At 46.1% G+C, this 16,478-nt stretch overlaps 1 protein-coding gene across 2 annotated transcripts in view; it reads right to left on the bottom strand.

Moving 5' to 3' along the window:
- ELAPOR1 (endosome-lysosome associated apoptosis and autophagy regulator 1) overlaps positions 1–16,478 on the bottom strand; it is a 73,506-nt gene that overhangs the window by 21,185 nt on the left and 35,843 nt on the right. For both annotated transcript variants that reach the window (XM_030324747.1, XM_030324746.1), the window contains exons 2-7: positions 15,076–15,196; positions 12,316–12,508; positions 6,629–6,776; positions 5,852–5,932; positions 5,165–5,270; positions 4,875–5,024 (exon numbers count right to left, since the gene is read on the bottom strand). In XM_030324747.1, the coding sequence (XP_030180607.1) occupies positions 4,875–5,024; positions 5,165–5,270; positions 5,852–5,932; positions 6,629–6,776; positions 12,316–12,508; positions 15,076–15,196 (799 nt within the window). The remainder of the gene's footprint in view (positions 1–4,874; positions 5,025–5,164; positions 5,271–5,851; positions 5,933–6,628; positions 6,777–12,315; positions 12,509–15,075; positions 15,197–16,478) is intronic.

The raw sequence follows: 16,478 nt of genomic DNA, 5'->3' as shown, positions 1-16,478 counted from the left end.
TCATGACCTGAGCTGAAGTCAGACACGTAACCTACTGAGCCACCCAGGCACCCCAGATCCTGCTTCATTTACCAGCTGTGTCACTTCAGGCAAGTTACTGAACCTGAGGCTTAGTGCTCTCATCTGTAGAGCAGGAATAATAATATCCACCTCACTGGAGCCAGCACATCCCTGGCACATCGTAAGCAGGGACTCACTAAATGCTAGTAACTATTATTACCTGGGTTTGTGCGAATGATTTCTATCTGGTAACTGTCATGGGATTTTAAATAAGGATTGAGGAATTTCTTTCTCTCTTTCCCAGTGAAGGCTTATTTCCCAACTGATCCCTTCTTTCCAAGGCATCAAATGAGTTCCTAGATCAGAGAATCTCCTAGTTACAGCTTCCTTGGCCTGCCCTGGGGAGCTTCCTCAACCACACATTCTCACACCTCTTCTGTCCCCGTCTTATTAGTCTGGGCAAGAGGGAAATACTGCCTGAAAGACAGTTGGAGTCTTCTCAGCTCATTGACTTGGCTAACAAGCAGAAGGCCTCATTCAGCACAGAGAGATCCAGGGACTCCTGCTTTTGACAAACTGGGCCAGGAGAAATTTGGGGGGAGATGCTGAAAACACACCAATTCCCAGGACCTTGCATACTGGGTCTAGCAAATTGCAAGTTGCATGGAAGAAAGTACATTCTGCACAAGGACTTTTCTCTGTTTGTCAAATATTTGCTCAACCTGATGCCCTAGCTCCAGGTTTCAGCAAAAAGGGTCCAGCTGTTTACACACTGACAACTGCTAAGGTAGTTTTAAGAAATGATTAACCCAAATGCTGAGACGGACCTTACTTCCCTAGCTCAGGTTTCATCAAAGTGTTTAAGTTGGGTACTAGTCAAGTTTGAAAGATCGGCCTAGATGGTTGGTGAGGGAGTGAAAAGTGATTCCTATAGCATTGGCCCCAGGGCAAAACTGTGAGAAGATAAAGTTTATCATGGGGACTCCAGTTCCTCTCTTTGAGCCTCCCACCTCCTTCCAGGACCTTCTCCCCACCTCTAGGAGTACAAGGTCTTGTCATCCTGATCCACTGCATCACAGGAAAACATTTCCCCTGAAGGTTCAAGCATCTAATGAATGCTTGGCCCAGGTCAGACCCCACTTCAGACTCTGGGCAAATCCCTCGAATTCTCTGTGCTGCCCTTTGTTCATTTATAAACAGGGAGATCAGTCCTGCACTCTGCTGTGAGTAATACATGAGAAAATGTTTGGTAAATTGTAAAGTACCATCCAAGTGACGTGTTACTGTTGTTACCTATGCTAAAAGTACTTTCATATTAAGCGAAGACAGCTGGGACTAGCCTTGACGAAAATGAACACAGTTGACCCTTGAACAACACAGGTTTGAACCAGACAGGTCCACTTATATGCAGACTGGGTTTATACATATATATATATATATATATATATATATTCAGTATATATTCAGTATATTCAGTATATATACTGTAAACGTGTTTGCTCTTGTGGTTTTCTTTTTTTTTCTTTTTTTATTAATATTTTATTTATTTTTTAATTTACATCCAAGTTAGTTAGCATATGGTACAACAATGATTTCAGGAGTAGATTTCCTTGTGGTTTTCTTAATAACATTTTTCCTCCAGCTTCTTTTACTGTAAGAATACAGTATATAATACACAAAACATACAAAATATGTGTTGATCAATTGTTTTTGCTAGCAGTAAGGCTTCCAGTCATTAGTAGTTAAGTTTCTGGAGACTCAAAAGTTACATGTGGATTTCTGATTACCTGGGAGGTGGGTACCCCTTGTCCCCATGTTGTTCAAGGGTCAGCTATGATAAAATACGTGCTTACTACATACCGGGCACTGTTCCAAATCCTTTATCTGTAGTAATCAAATGATCCACACAATAACACTATGAGGTAGATAGGATTATTGCCACTCCCATTTTATACATGGGGAAACTCAGGCACAGACAGGGGACTTGCCCCAGGTGACAGAGCTAGTAAGTGGTGGAGCAGGGATTTGAACTTTAGTAATTTAGTTCTGGAGTCCATGCTCTTAAACCCAAAGCTGTTCTACTAGGAAATAAGTCCCTAATATTCAATGTAACACAAAGGAATTCATCTTAATGATCAAATTTTAGTTATCAATAAGAAAGATGCGTTTAGTCAAGTCTTTGTCCTTAACAGATACAGGCCCATCAGCTCCTAGTCTAGGTCCTGGATACCGGCAATGATGCCTGTTGCAAAATCTCTGGCCTGTGGCGTCCACCTCCAGTTGTTCCATTCCTCGTCCATTTTCCAAATGGCAGCTAGAGTGGTCCTTCAAAACCACAAGCCAGATCATGTTACTCCCCAGCTAAAATTCTTTAATGCCCCTCCCCACCCCATCCCTGCTGATAGGATCAAATCTCAAATGTTTAGTGATGGCACAGAAGGGCTGGTGGATGGCCTGTTGCCTGCCCACCTCTTGGCCTTGGATGCTAGGTCTCTCCAAGTCAGTTCCTGCCATGCCAAGTTTCTTCAAGATCCCTGAGCCTTCTGGCTTTGGCTACACTTCTAGAACATCCATCAAATCACCAACTCATCTTTCAAGACCACAGCCACTGAACCCTTTCCTGTCTCCACAGTAAAGGACTGACCAGTTCTCTTCTTTGCCTCTACCGTGTGCTACACTCAGAGCTCCTATCCCAGCAGCTACTGCACCATGGGGTTACTAAATTCAGGTGTTCCTATAATGGCGTTCCTACTTTCCGACATAAGGTAGAGGGTAGGCACCAGCTCCAACTCTAGCACCAAGCCCAAGCCCTGGCACCTGGCTGGCACTCAGGACTTAGTTGTAAATAGATGACTAAATGTTCACAGGGTCTTCTGACCTCCCTTTACGCACACTCCATCATAGGCTCTGATCTCTCCCCCACCCCCACCCCCGCCTCTCTCTCTCTGTCTCTCTCTGTCTCTCTCTGCATTTCCCCAGCCTCCCACTGACCCTGTATTCTGGAAGAGTCAAGTCATTGTAAAAACTCACTTTCTAGTCAAAGAGGTGGATTGAGAACCTGGTGGCAAAAGTTCAAAAACTCAGACTCTCAACCGAACACTTTCGTAACAGTTGTCTGGATGACAATCAGTTTACATACAGAGTTGATCAAAACATTCCCGGGCGGTTTCTCTAGAGCCACCTTGCCATTCAAACTCTTGTACAGCTGCTGGGCTGGAAAGGCAGCTGGAGACTAAGACCAACAAAGGCTGCCATTGATAGAGCAGGGAAGGAGAATGAGAAATGCAAGTGGAAAAACAGGAATTTAGACTTATGGATTAAAACATCCCTCAAGATCTCAACATTCCTGTTCTTGCTGAAAACTATACTCATTTGGCAAGATCTGTGTAGATAAACAGGACTGTTGTTTTAGGAATAGTGTAAAAAACAAGCGGTTCACATGGTCAGTGGCTCGTCTTGGCCGAGCAAACACATAGTGTAACACCTGCTGAAGGGTGTGTCTGTGGACAGGTTTGAGTGTCTGCTTGAGAGAGAGCCTTGAGCTGGGTGTGTATGTGAGTCTGGGTAAGAAAAGGAAACTGGAATAATTATGAGTGTTTGTAGGGAAAGCGAAGGGACTCCTTCTCCCTCCCGGCTTATTTGTTTAGAACCTGTCTTAGAGATTGGCCGGTGTGCCAATGCCTGGGGTGCCTGAGCAGAGGGTCCTCTGGGGAGACTGCCCACCTTACACCATAGCCCTGCTACCCTGGGACTCCCTCAAATGACCAGTTCTGTTTCTCAAGTTGTGATGCTTTAGGAAGCTACTCAGAGACTAGCAACAGCCTGCTACACCTGTCCCCTTATTTTCCCTCAGAACACTCATTTTTAAACTATGTTCCAAGGAACCCTGGATTTCCTGAAAAGGCCTCCCTTGAATTCAATGGATGCTCAGGCTGCTAAAAGTAGTAAAAAGATTGTAACTTCCATCTTTAGCCCTTGCTATCAAAATGTTTTGCTCATCAATACAGCCTCATGGCTCTTCTAAATTAACTTTGATAATAATTGTTATGAATTAAAATATATAAACATATACCTTTTACTTACAGTATCTATTATTTATAACTATAATCTTTTTTTAATGTTTATTTATTTTGAGAGAGACAGCATGAGTGCAGGGGAGGGGCAGAGAGAAGGAGAAAGAGAGAGAATCCCAAACAGGCTCTGCACTGTCAGCGCAGAGCCCAACGCGGGGCTCGAACCTGTGAACCATGAGACCATGACTTGAGCCGAAGTCAAGAGTCAGACGCTCAAATGACTGAGCCACTCAAGCACCCCAACTGTAATCTTATATAAGGTTTCGTGTCTACAAATTTCACTGCTTAGGAAAAAAATAAAAAGATTGCAACCCCTTTCTCCAACTTTCCTAATCCCTGTAACCCTGAACTGCTCTTTCTTTTTTTTTTTTTTTTAACTGCTTTTTCTTTTTGCCACAGCCCCCTGCACGTTTTACTGTCTAATGTACTATAATTTATTATATATTTATTATCGTTACTGTTTATTGTCTGCCCCCCCCGCCCCCCCCCCCACCAGAATGTAAATTCCATGAAAACAGGGAGCTTTGTCCATTTTGTTCACTGGTGTATTCCAAGCACCTAGGACCTGGCACATAGTAGGGGCTCAATAATTACTTGTTGGATGATTTCATTTTTGTTTCCAGAGTGATCAGTGGAGTGTGGATCAGCAAGGCTCTTCCAGTGTCCAGGAAACCAGGGTTTAAGAAGCATCATCTTTAGCATGGTCAGAAGGATGCTCTCCTTCCTGTTTTCTCCCCATGTTTGTTGGTTATCACCCCCTCCCCACCTCCACCAAACTCTACCCACCCTCAGAAACATCACCTGAGTATTTGTCAGGGTCACACTGGTGGCAGGAAGTCTCTCCCTTATTTGAGTAAGAGTTGGCTGGGCAAAGTTCGCAGAAAGAGGAGCCCTGCTTGTCTGCATATGTGCCAGGTTTGCAGGGGAAGCATTCTGAAGTGTAGGCCACCCCTAGGGAGGATGAACAACATAGAAAAGCAACGGTTGAGCCTAGAGACTGAGGCCTGGACACTGGCCCTCACCAGCACCCCCCCCCCCCCACAGAGTTAGGAAATCAGCAGCAGATGCCGGACCCAACTCCCCCTTGGTACCTGTTATGGCGATGTTTCTCACCAGCACGGGCTTGGAAACTTTGGACCACACTGAGAAGGCTGTGGTTCTCCAATAGAGGACATTATTGCCTCGGTTTAGCTCGACCTAGAAACCGCAAACAGGAAGTTCATTTAGCTGCTGAGATGGATATCCCTAATCCATCGGATTAGCCTGTTGTGGGGATCCTTCCCCTTACTGTCTGCGTGGAGGCACCTCTTCTGATCCCTTCCCTCAACTTCCTCAGCTCTGCCCTTCCTCCCAGATCAGCTTAGCTCCTCTCTGCCTTGAAGCCTCCTCTTACAACCCTCATGGCCTCTCCCTCACCCACATATACCACGAGTATCTCCAAGGTAAGACCCATGGAGGAGCCTGAAGGTGCTGACAGGAGGGTGAGTGGACTTCCCTCACTCTTCTCTGGTTCTGTGTATCCCCAGAAGACCTGGCCCTTAACCCTGCGAAGCTGCTGGTCCTTGGGGTCGAGCCATGGGAGCAAGTCGCCCACACCCATATTCTGTCAACTCAAGAGGACAGAAACTATGGCATCCTCATCATGTCAGACCCCTGCCTTCTAGGGACAGAGGGGTGGGAAGCCCAGACCAGGAGGAAACTGTCCTTGGAAGAAAAGCCCTTGATCCCTTTTCTGGTATCCCCAGGAAAGGCTCCAAGAAGGCTGGTATGATACTTACACTGTGGAATTCCCACCCTTTCTCTGTGGTTTTCATCCACCTGGAGTCATCCACGTTGGGCTGGCACTGGTCATTCTGAACCTGAGGCGGCAAGAGTTTGGGGACAGAGTCAAAGCTTTCCAAGAAAATGGGTTCTTCACCCCCCCATGCTGCAACAGCCTTCCAGAGGGCTCTTCTTATGGGGGAAGAGTTTCCAGTTTCCTTTGGGGACTGAGCTCAAAACACGAGTCCTGAAGCAGGGCAAGAGCTAGTTATACACACAAAACGTCAAAGCAGGGGTGCCTGGGTGGCTCAGTAGGTTAAGCATCTGACTTTGGCTCAGGTCATGGTCTCATGGTTCGTGGTTCAAGCCCCGCATCGGGCTCTGTGCTGACAGCTCGGAGCCTGGAGCCTGCTTCCGATTCTGTGTCTCCCTTTCTCTCTGCCCCTCCCCTGCTCATGCTCTGTCTCTCTCAAAAGTAAATAAACATTAAAAAAAAAAATTTTTTTAAAGGCAATGCATCAACACCGAAAAAATAACTCATAACTCAGAAGCCTTTACATGCTGTTTTCATGTCTGAGCAGGCGGAATGCCTAGGGTCTCCTGCCCCTGCAGAGTCCCCGAACTTCTGCCTTTCTCCCCACATCTCGAAGTCTCAGCCCATTTGTCCATAGTTCTCTCCAGAGGGAAGACAACTGTGGAAAATCCCCAACCGGAAATGTGCTTGTGATCCTGTAAATGAATCTGAGCCTTGGAGAGCCTTTACCTCCCAGCCTCCCCCATGGCCAGGGGCTTACAAAAAACTCGAAGATGATGCTGGAGTCTGGGTAGTAGTACTCGAAGTTGACGGAACCAGACTGCTTCAGGTTGACAGCATACATCAGCGTGGCTGTGCATTCGTCCGTGTTGGAGGAGATGTAGTCACCCAGGGGAACCCACTTGGACCTGTGAGGGAACGAGAGCCAAGTTCACTGGCAGGCGCACGGCCCATCATGCTTTGTGGGAAGTGCAGGTCTCATGTCCTGCTGGGTCTCGGTGGAATTCCAGACTCGTGACTCGCAAATGGGAATTTAGTCACAAACATGCTCAGTAAAGAATGACCTCTGGATCAAGGAGGCTGGAGATACAGCCGACATGAGGAAGACAGGTAGGTGTACCCCCACCTGTCTTCCTCCCAGGTACTGAACTACACGTTTTATATTCATGATTTCCATTCATTCCCACTTAATGGATGGTAAAACTGAGGCTCAGTGAGTACCTTGCCCAGTATCACTCAGCCAGCAAGTGGCAGGGCTGAGATTCAAACCCAAGTCTGCCTAATTCCAAAGCTGTCAACGAAATTTAGCAGACACTGCTGTTTTTCAGAAACCAAGAGTCCATCCAATCTATCCCACCTGTTTTTCTGGAAATGCCCACTTTTAGATGCTGCATGTAACTGGCAACTGGGAAGAGGGAAGGCCAGAGAACCTTCTAGACTCCAGCCCTGCAGCATTTCTTTCGCTTTCTCTGCCAAACTTTCCCTCCCCCTGGGTATTCCCACATGCTGTTCACTCTTCCTGGAACAAACTACCTCCTCTCCCCCTCTGTTTACTTCCTCCTCATGTCTTAAAATAACGTCACCTCATCTGAGAAGTCCCCCTTGACTCTACTGGCCTCTGCTATGTGTACCCTGAGCTCTCACAGATTCTCTTCTCGTAGCCATAACTCTCCTCTACTTCACTTACACATACTATGAGAGATTGAAGACCCCCACCCTGCTTAAGAAATACAATATAGCAGAAGCCTTGGTGTACACCCAGCTAATCTCAAACCCTTGACTACCACCTGCTCCTTTCAGCCAAGTAACAACTTTCCAGAATATGGTGCTTACCATCTGCACATGTTCCTTATCCTTTAATAATCATGCAGGTATTTCTAAACAATATGCCCTACGATCATGGTTTTGGGCATCATGTAAATGGCATCATATTTATGTGTGCTGAAACTTACTTTTTTTGTTCGTTTCAGTATGATGATTGTGGGATTCATCCCTATTCACACAGAGCTATTTTTTCATTTCTGCTACTCTATAATATTGCCTTGCATGGTTCTACCAGAGTTATTTACCCATTACTCATTGGTGGACTTTTAGGTTGTTTCTAGTATTTTGCTCTTGTACCCACTCTGTTAGAAACACTTGCTCTGCTCCTTGTACGCGTGTCTGAGGGAGGTGGTTGGGAGAACAACCGCTGGGTTAGAGGGCATGTGAACCTCCAGCTCTCCCAGCTCCTGCCATACCGTCTCCAAAGTAATTGCTACCAACTTGCGCCTGCCAGCACGTGAGAGAGTTCCTGTTCCTCTACGTCCTCCCCAAATTTGGAATGGTCAGACTGTAAAGTTGTTGCCAATGTGATGTAGTAAGAGACAGTGTCTCATTGGGCTTTACATCTTATTTCTTTGATTATTAGTGAGGCTGAGCATCTTTTCTTTATTTGCAATTTGGCTTCTTCTTCTGATTATATTCTTTTTTTTTTTTTTTTTTTTTTTTTTTTTTTTAAATTTTTTTTTCAACGTTTATTCATTTTTGGGACAGAGAGAGACAGAGCATGAACGGGGGAGGGGCAGAGAGAGAGGGAGACACAGAATCGGAAACAGGCTCCAGGCTCGGAGCCATCAGCCCAGAGCCTGACGCGGGGCTCGAACTCACGGACCGCGAGATCGTGACCTGGCTGAAGTCGGACGCTTAACCGACTGCGCCACCCAGGCGCCCCTTTTTTTTTTTTTTTTTAGAGAGAGAGCATGAGCAGGGGAGAGGGGCAGAGAAGGAGAGAGAGAAAGAGAGAGGGAGAATCTTTTTTTTTTTTTTTTAATTTTTTTTTTCAACGTTTATTTATTTTTTTTGGGACAGAGAGAGACAGAGCATGAACGGGGGAGGGGCAGAGAGAGAGGGAGACACAGAATCGGAAACAGGCTCCAGGCTCCGAGCCATCAGCCCAGAGCCCGACACGGGGCTCGAACTCACGGACCGCGAGATCGTGACCTGGCTGAAGTCGGACGCTTAACCGACTGCGCCACCCAGGCGCCCCGAGAGAGGGAGAATCTTAAGCAGGCTCCAGGCTCAGCACAGAGCCCGACAAGGGGCTCAATCCCATGCCCCTGGGATCATAACCTGAGCCAAAATCAGATGCTCAACCAACCGAGTCACCCAGGTGCCCCCTCTTCTGATCATATTCTAGTTCTTCTTTAATTCTTCTTTAATTGTCTGTCTTCCTGGCTGGCTTACAGATGCTCTAAGGGCAGAGACCAAACTTATCTTGCTCACTAATGTAGCCCCAGGACCAAGCCCTGTGCCTGGCACATAGGAGGGACTCAGAATTATATAGATTAATGTAGAAAATGGTGACCAAAGATAATCCCACTCTTTCATTGTTTTGCCTGAGACCAGCCCAGGCAAGTATTAACAGTGGTCTGTTAAGGGGACCTGTGTTTGTTAGAATAATAGCATGTATTTCAAGTTCCTTATTTATTTTTTTTAATGTTTATTTATTTTTGAGAGAAAGAGAGAGAGAGAGAGAGAGAGAGAGAGAGAGCAGGGGAGGGGCAAAGAGAGAGGGAGACACAGAATCCAAAGCAGGCTCCAGGCTCTGAGCTGTCAGCAAAGAGCCCCATGCAGGGTTTGAACTCAAGAACTACAAGATCATGACCTGAGCTGAAGTCAGACACTCAACTGACTGAGCCAGCCAGGCGCCCCTCAAGTTCTTTAATAGTGTTATTCTCAGGGCACCTGGGTGGCTCAGTTGGTTAAGCGACCAGCTCTTGATTTCTGCTTAGGTTATGATCTCACGGTTCGTAAGATCAAGCCCCGCATTGGGCTCTGCCCTAACAGCCTGCTTGGGATTCTGTCTCTCCCTCTCTCTCTGAACTCCCCCGCTCTCTCTCAAAATAAATAAGTAAACATTAAAAAAAATAGTGTTATTCTCAAATACCTACACTGAGCTCATCCCAGACACCCCAACTAATCGAATGGTATTGATTTCTCCTGCTAAGAGACAACGCTTAATGCTGATGTGCTCCATGGCATCTTCCATAAATAACTCCTAGAGTGAGATGAATAATTAAAAGGATGCCATAAGTGGGCTACATTTGCAAAAGGCATCACGATTCTGGGTTTTGTCAGAGTTGTCTCTGGTGAAGATCATTTCACATTCAATAATAACAACATGTGTTGATTGATTTCTAGTGGCAGGGATTGCTCTGAATTCTTCACATGGATCATCTCATTTAATCCTTACCACAACCTACAAGAATACTATTTTTAACACTGTTTTTTTGTTTGTTTGTTTGTTTTGTTTTTGTAGGATGAGGAAATCGAGGCATGGAAGTGATTAGGAAACTTAACTAATCGCACAATTGATCACATAGTAATAAGTCTGCTAAGTGCCATAAGGAGAAATACAAGATGGTGCAAGAGTGTGTATGTGACGGGAATCTGTGGGGTCAGAGCCGGCGTCTCCGAGGAAGTGACCTTCAGGCAGAGACCTGAGTGTGAAGCAGCAGTGAGCCAGAAGAGCTGGAGAAGAGCGTGTCCAAAGACCCGGGAGGGAAGGAGTATGGTGGCCACGTGGCTGCAACACAGTAAGCCAGAGGGAAGGCATTTGGGTGAAGCTGGAGAAATGGGCAGAAGGCAGAGGCCAGACCAGGCAGGCCACGCAGGCTGCGGCAAGGTATTGGATTTTATTCCAGGAGCAACAGGAATCCACAGAATCTGGAGTTTCGAGCGGGAAGTACGGTGGTTGGACTTGTGTTTTTTCGGTCTGGCTGCTGGCAGCCAGTGGCATGCAGAGGCTGGAGCAGAGGCTGAGATGAGTTGGGGGCGCCGGAGGCAGAACAGCGGGGAGGCTGGCTCTGGTCAGGTTGGAGACAGTGGACATGGGTTCGGGTAACATCTCAGTACTAGCTCAATTATTGCCTTTCTGAGGGCGGTGAGGAAATCACACAGCCTCTCTAGATGGCCATTTCCTCTCCATTTCTACAGAGGAGAAACATTCTTTCTCCCCTCCCAGGGATGTCTTGGATGCCTTAAGATGCAGGCCCTGAAGCAGTGTGTGCTGTGGAAACCCAAGTTGTTATTAACTGGCCCACATCCTGTCTTGCTGAGAGGTAATGATTTCTGGACTCTCAGTGAGGTCCCCAGAGAAAGAAACCCTTTCTTCAAGCGGGTAAGAATTGATTGGGTGACCAGGCCTGCACCTTGTTGCAGGGGTGGGGAGGTGGAGTCAATTACATTCTCTATTAGGACGTAAATGGGTCTCCTTTCAGCTTTAATCCTCCCTGGCTTTATCTCTGTTGCCAACGTTGTCATGCCAATGATTTTGACACATAATATTAAACTCTAAAGTGACATTAAAATCGGACTATAAAATACCTGTTGCCTGGCTCCGCTAATGGGCCTTCTTTTTAAGTGTAGGAACGGGACACATTGGTCCCAGTTTTAGAGACCCAAGTGTAAACAATCATTAACTCCTTTTATCCTTTTGATTACTTGGGGGTAAAAGAAACTTTCAGGTACTTTCCTCGCATCTTATTTGTCAATATTTAACAAAGAGCATCTGTGCACCCCTCTGTTTCTCCTCCCTAGGACCCGACATTGCCTAGCATACACTAAATGTTATCTGGGGGTGGCTTCATGAGGCAGTAGAGAGCTTGGGACTGGGTTTGAATTCCAATGTCACCAGTTCTAAGCTGGGTAACAAAGGACAAGTCACTTAACCTTGCTAAGCCTCCAATTCCTCATTTGTGTAAAGGAAATAATGATAACCAATTTCAGAGGGTTCTTGAGAGAATTATAGAAAGTAATATATGTAAAGCATCTAGAATAGTGCCTGACACATAGAAGGCACATCATTTAATTCCTGTCCCTGGAATTAAATATCGAAAGATATGATAAGGGTCACTCACCAGTTACTCAAGCACCTGGGGCTGAGCTTTTCAAGTACTGAAAAGATCTCCTTCTGAGCTAGAAAATTTTTTCTGGTCACCAGGGTCTCAAGAGGTTTGGAAGATCCCACCCACCACTGACCAAAGATCTGGCCCTAGTCTATCTCCCTCAAATCTAAAAACTCAGGTTGAGCTGACCAGTTTTAGAAGTTAGCACCAAAGCCAGGAAGATACCTAGCGCTTTACACATTGGGTTGCAATCAAGTTGAGGCAGCTTATTGCTGATCCAAAATCCCATGGCAGAAATCCAGTTAGGTTCTATTTTAAGTGGACGGGGCCATTTAACCCTTATCCACCGTATCCACCCCTCTCTATTTCCCCCTGTTCTTTACCCCTCACCAACGCCTGTCAGTCACTGTAAGCTTGGATCAGTAAGAGTGGGCTGAGGTGGGCGTTATGTCCAACAGTCCTGTGGGAAGCTGCTCCAACCTAACCCTTGGCTGCTTGGCTCCCTGGTTTCCATCCTCCCCAGCCCAGCACAGGGGAGGGGACTATAGGGGGCACTCACGCAGTGCAGTTCTCTGTGGACTCGGTGGTGGTGTCCTCGATCTCCATGTTGGTTGAGAGGCTGGCAAAGCCATGGGGCAGCTCATCCCACTCGTCAAACCGGATTCCCGTGCCAAGGGAGTAGCGGCCCTCAGCGCATGGCTTACAGGACTGGTCCTTCATGTCCAGAAACTCCCCGGCTTTGCAAGAAAAGGCTGGAACGCAGAGAAGGGACAAGGGCAGGGTGGTGAGGCCACTGCCACCAGGAGGAGTAGGCAGCCTGTGGGCACCCTAAAATGAGGAGCAGAGGATCAAGATCCAGAAGTTGACCCACTAAGATTTAAAACATCTTGTATGATTCCCGTTAAATGGAAAGTCCAAAATAGGAAAATCCACAGAGACAGAAAGCAGATCTATGGTGCCAGGGGCTTGGGGGAGGGGACGTGGGTAGAGATTGTTCACGGATATGATGTTTCTTATGGGGGTGATGAAAATATTGTGAAGTTAGATAGTGGTTGTACAACTGTGAATATTCTAAAAACTAGACTTTACACTTTAAGGGGGTGGATTTTATGATATACAAATTATATCTCAATAAAGCTGTTATTTTAAAAAATAAAATTTGGGGCGCCTGGGTGGCTCAGTCGGTTGAGCGGCCGACTTTGGCTCAGGTCATGATCTCGCGGTCCGTGAGTTCAAGCCCCGTGTCGGGCTCTGTGCTGACAGCTCGGAGCCTGGAGCCTGCTTCAGATTCTGTGTCTCCCTCTCTCTCTGACCTTCCCCCGTTCATGTTCTGTCTCTCTCTGTCTCAAAAATAAATAAACGTTAAAAAATTTTTTTTTTTTAATAAAAAATAAAAAATAAAATTTAGGGCTGTGGGAGCTCTGCTTTAGTGAACTTGTCCCTGATGGTTTCGTTTCCTGAGGGACAGCCTTGGCCATTCTGAGAGCTCTCCAGTAGAACATACCATGGTCTTCTGAACGGTGCCCAGCCCTTCAGCCATGAATTTCCCCGAGTCTCTGGTCTCTGTCTCCTTTCTGGCTCCACTGCCACCATGCTGGTTGGGATTCTCCTGGCTGTTAGCTCAATGATTACAGAGTCCTCCTAACTAGTTCCCTGTTTCCTGCTTTTGCTCATTCTGTGGTCAGAGGTATCTTTCTAAAACACGGATAGGTACTATTATCCCTGTTATTTAAGAGATCATCAGGCACTCCCCTTGGGTTATAGAATCTAAGCTCTCAGCCAGGCATTCAAAATCTTCTGCAATTTTTTCCTCAACCTAACTTTCCAGCTTGATCTCCCACTACAGGCTTTGCTCCACTACAGCCCCATCTGTCACCGTCACCTTCCATGCGTTGCCTCCACCCCAGACCACATGTTCTTCCCTGAATGTGTCTGGTGTTCTTCCACCTGCAAACCTCTGCCCAAGTAGTTCCCCGAGCTGTTCCTGAGCCCTAGGCACCCGTACCTCCTGTCCTTTGTCATCTCATATGAATACATCATATTGGTGTGTGCCTGCTGCTAGGCTCTGAGCTCCTCTGGGGACAGTGGCTCAGTAACTGGCACAGACATAGTAGGGGCTCCATATAGTTTTGCTGAAAAAATGAATGGAGGAATGAATGTCTGCTTCTTCCACCAGACGTTAAGCTTTTGAAGGCAGAGACTGTGCCTTATATATCTCTGTGGTTCACAGTGCATGCACATAAGAAGAGCTCGGTTAAGCTGGCGGAGTTACCTGAAGATGGCTCACTTGTTTGCAGCAGTCACACCTCAGTCCCGCTCAGATCTTCACAATATCCATTCAGTAGTTTAACAAGCATTTATTTGCTCACCGACTGAACCAGGCACTATGTAAGTTTTTGGTTTTTTTTTTTTTTTTTAAGAATTTAAATGCCCTCGGGGTGTCTGGGTGGCTCAGTTGGTTAAGCGTCCTACTTCAGCTCAGGTCATGATCTCGCGCTCAGTGGGTTCGAGCCTCGAGTCAGGCTCTGTGCTGACAGCTCGGAGCCTGGAGCCTGTTTTGGATTCTGTGTCTCCCTGTCTCTCTGCCCCTCCCCTGCTCATGCTCTGTCTCTCAAAAATGAATAAATATTAAAAAAAAAAAAAAAGAATTTAAATCTCCTTTCCAAATCTCCAAGTATTCCTTGATTCTAGTCCCTGTTTTATCCCTTTACACTGCTTAGAAGAACAGTGGAGGGGAAATAGCTGCCAATTGTAGAAAAATTGTGACTACAGAGTCGCAGAGGTGGGGACAGAGCTGCAGACAAGTCACGGCTTTTCTGATCGCACAGTCAGCTCCACAGCTGGGCAAGGTTCTTGTTCCCTGAAGTGATGCCCAGTGCATTTTAAAGGTCTGTCTGTGCAGAAATTCATCTTCTCTGGCTTCCTTTTCAAGAACAAAAGCAAATCACAGTCTTTTCCTAATGCCTGATTGTGGCTGGTAAGTGCAGACTGGAGAGAGATGCACAGGCACAAAAGAAAATGTATGCAAACAGAAAGAAATCGCTGACTGGCACACAGCTGGAATTGCTCATACTTTATCCCCTGATGGGATTTAAATTTAAAAAAAAGAAAGAAATAAAGAAAGAAAGAAAAGAAAAGCAAATTTAGATACCCAGTTTGCATCCATGAAATCACATTTCTGTACCAAATCTCAAAGGGGCTGGGGACTAACTGGGGGAGAGATCTGATTCCTTAAGGCAGCTGCGCTGTCAGAGAGGGCCCGGCTTGGACGGCAGGAGGCTCGGGGCAGAGGCCAGAGGTGAGCGGCAGGAATGCTTACAGCACTCAGTGCCCTTGACAGGGTCGGGGAGGCTGGTGCACAGGCCCGGGGTGTGCGGCACGGCGACCCTCCACCTGGATCCCGTGCTGTCACACGCGGTGTACTCGTAGTGGTACTCAGACTGCAGGGGAGACAACAGTGGGCAAAACGTGCATTAGCAGTGACCAGACATTAACAGCTTTCCACCCACTTCCCGCCCAGCACGAGGGCTGCCGGGCTGCCGACGACACGCGCCTGGGGCCCCAGCAGGGAGCAAGGATCATGGTGCCCGAATGTTTGTTAGGAAGCCCACAGGAGCTGCAATGATTTGGATCACTCCTCTCCACCCAACCACAGTCCAGTCCTTAGAAATCCTTTCTGTGTGGTGACTCTCTTGCTGTTGCATATAGATAATGACCCAACGGACCAAAGGAATGTGAGAAGGAAACTACAGAACAGGCTGGAAACAGGTGCTGGCTTTCTTGTCCTAAACTGTAGAATTATGAGCAAGAACTGGTCTGTGAAAAATGTGCAAAGGATTGTCACAGAAGCTGTATTTTCCTGTTCTTCACACTCCCTTCTGCCTGGAAAGATGATGAGTTCCCACCTTACATTTTATGAAAACATCCTATCTCACCCAGGCAGCTCTCATCACTTGAACCTATTCATGCCTAATTTCTCTGTGCAGTGGGACACTCACAGTTCAGTTGCTTTACTGAACTAACAATAACCTAAATAAGAGCCACAAAACAGCCCAATCAAGCATTAAATAGAACAACAGTAACAACAAAAGTAATAAAAAGCACTACTTGGGAGGATAAAAAAAACCCACAATAGATCCATCAAATGCCCTTAAACATTTCTCACTCTTTTAAATCTCGTAATAAACAACAGATCACAGAACTATTATCATTTTGGCTCTGACAAGTATTTTATAATCCGCCCTTACCTAAATCTATATTCAAGTGCAGGGAAGTACTTGGTACTATTGTGTCCATAAGAAAAATCGATTTAATGTCCCCTTTCAACCCACATAAGAGCATGATTGCATACCACGTGTAAATGCAAGGAGCTGAGACTAAAAATGAGACCATTTTGAAGTTTGCTAATCTAAGAATGCATCAGAACCAAAAGCAGAAAGCTTTACCTTTTGGAAGAGGTAAACACGCTGCATTTCATTTATTCTAAAATGCATATTTATTTCACATTTTAACATCTGTGAAATCAAAGTGGCTTATAATTGGCACAATAAGGAAGCACTGTGTCATATTTTAACTGATAAAGCTTTTCCTCTCTTTGCAATACGTAAAAAACGGTGGGTCTAAGAAGCAATGGCACTTCAGATTTGTGGAAATATAGTGAACGTGTTGTTTCTCGAGCTGTAGTTTCAGAAACTCAAGATGATAAGAGAACAATTTTATTTC

The sequence above is a fragment of the Lynx canadensis genome, chromosome C1, assembly GCF_007474595.2.
Source record: "Lynx canadensis isolate LIC74 chromosome C1, mLynCan4.pri.v2, whole genome shotgun sequence".
In the NCBI taxonomy this organism is placed as follows: Eukaryota; Metazoa; Chordata; class Mammalia; order Carnivora; family Felidae; genus Lynx; species Lynx canadensis.
The sequence above is the reverse complement of the archived record's forward strand: the minus strand, read 5'-3'. Positions and strand labels throughout refer to the sequence as shown.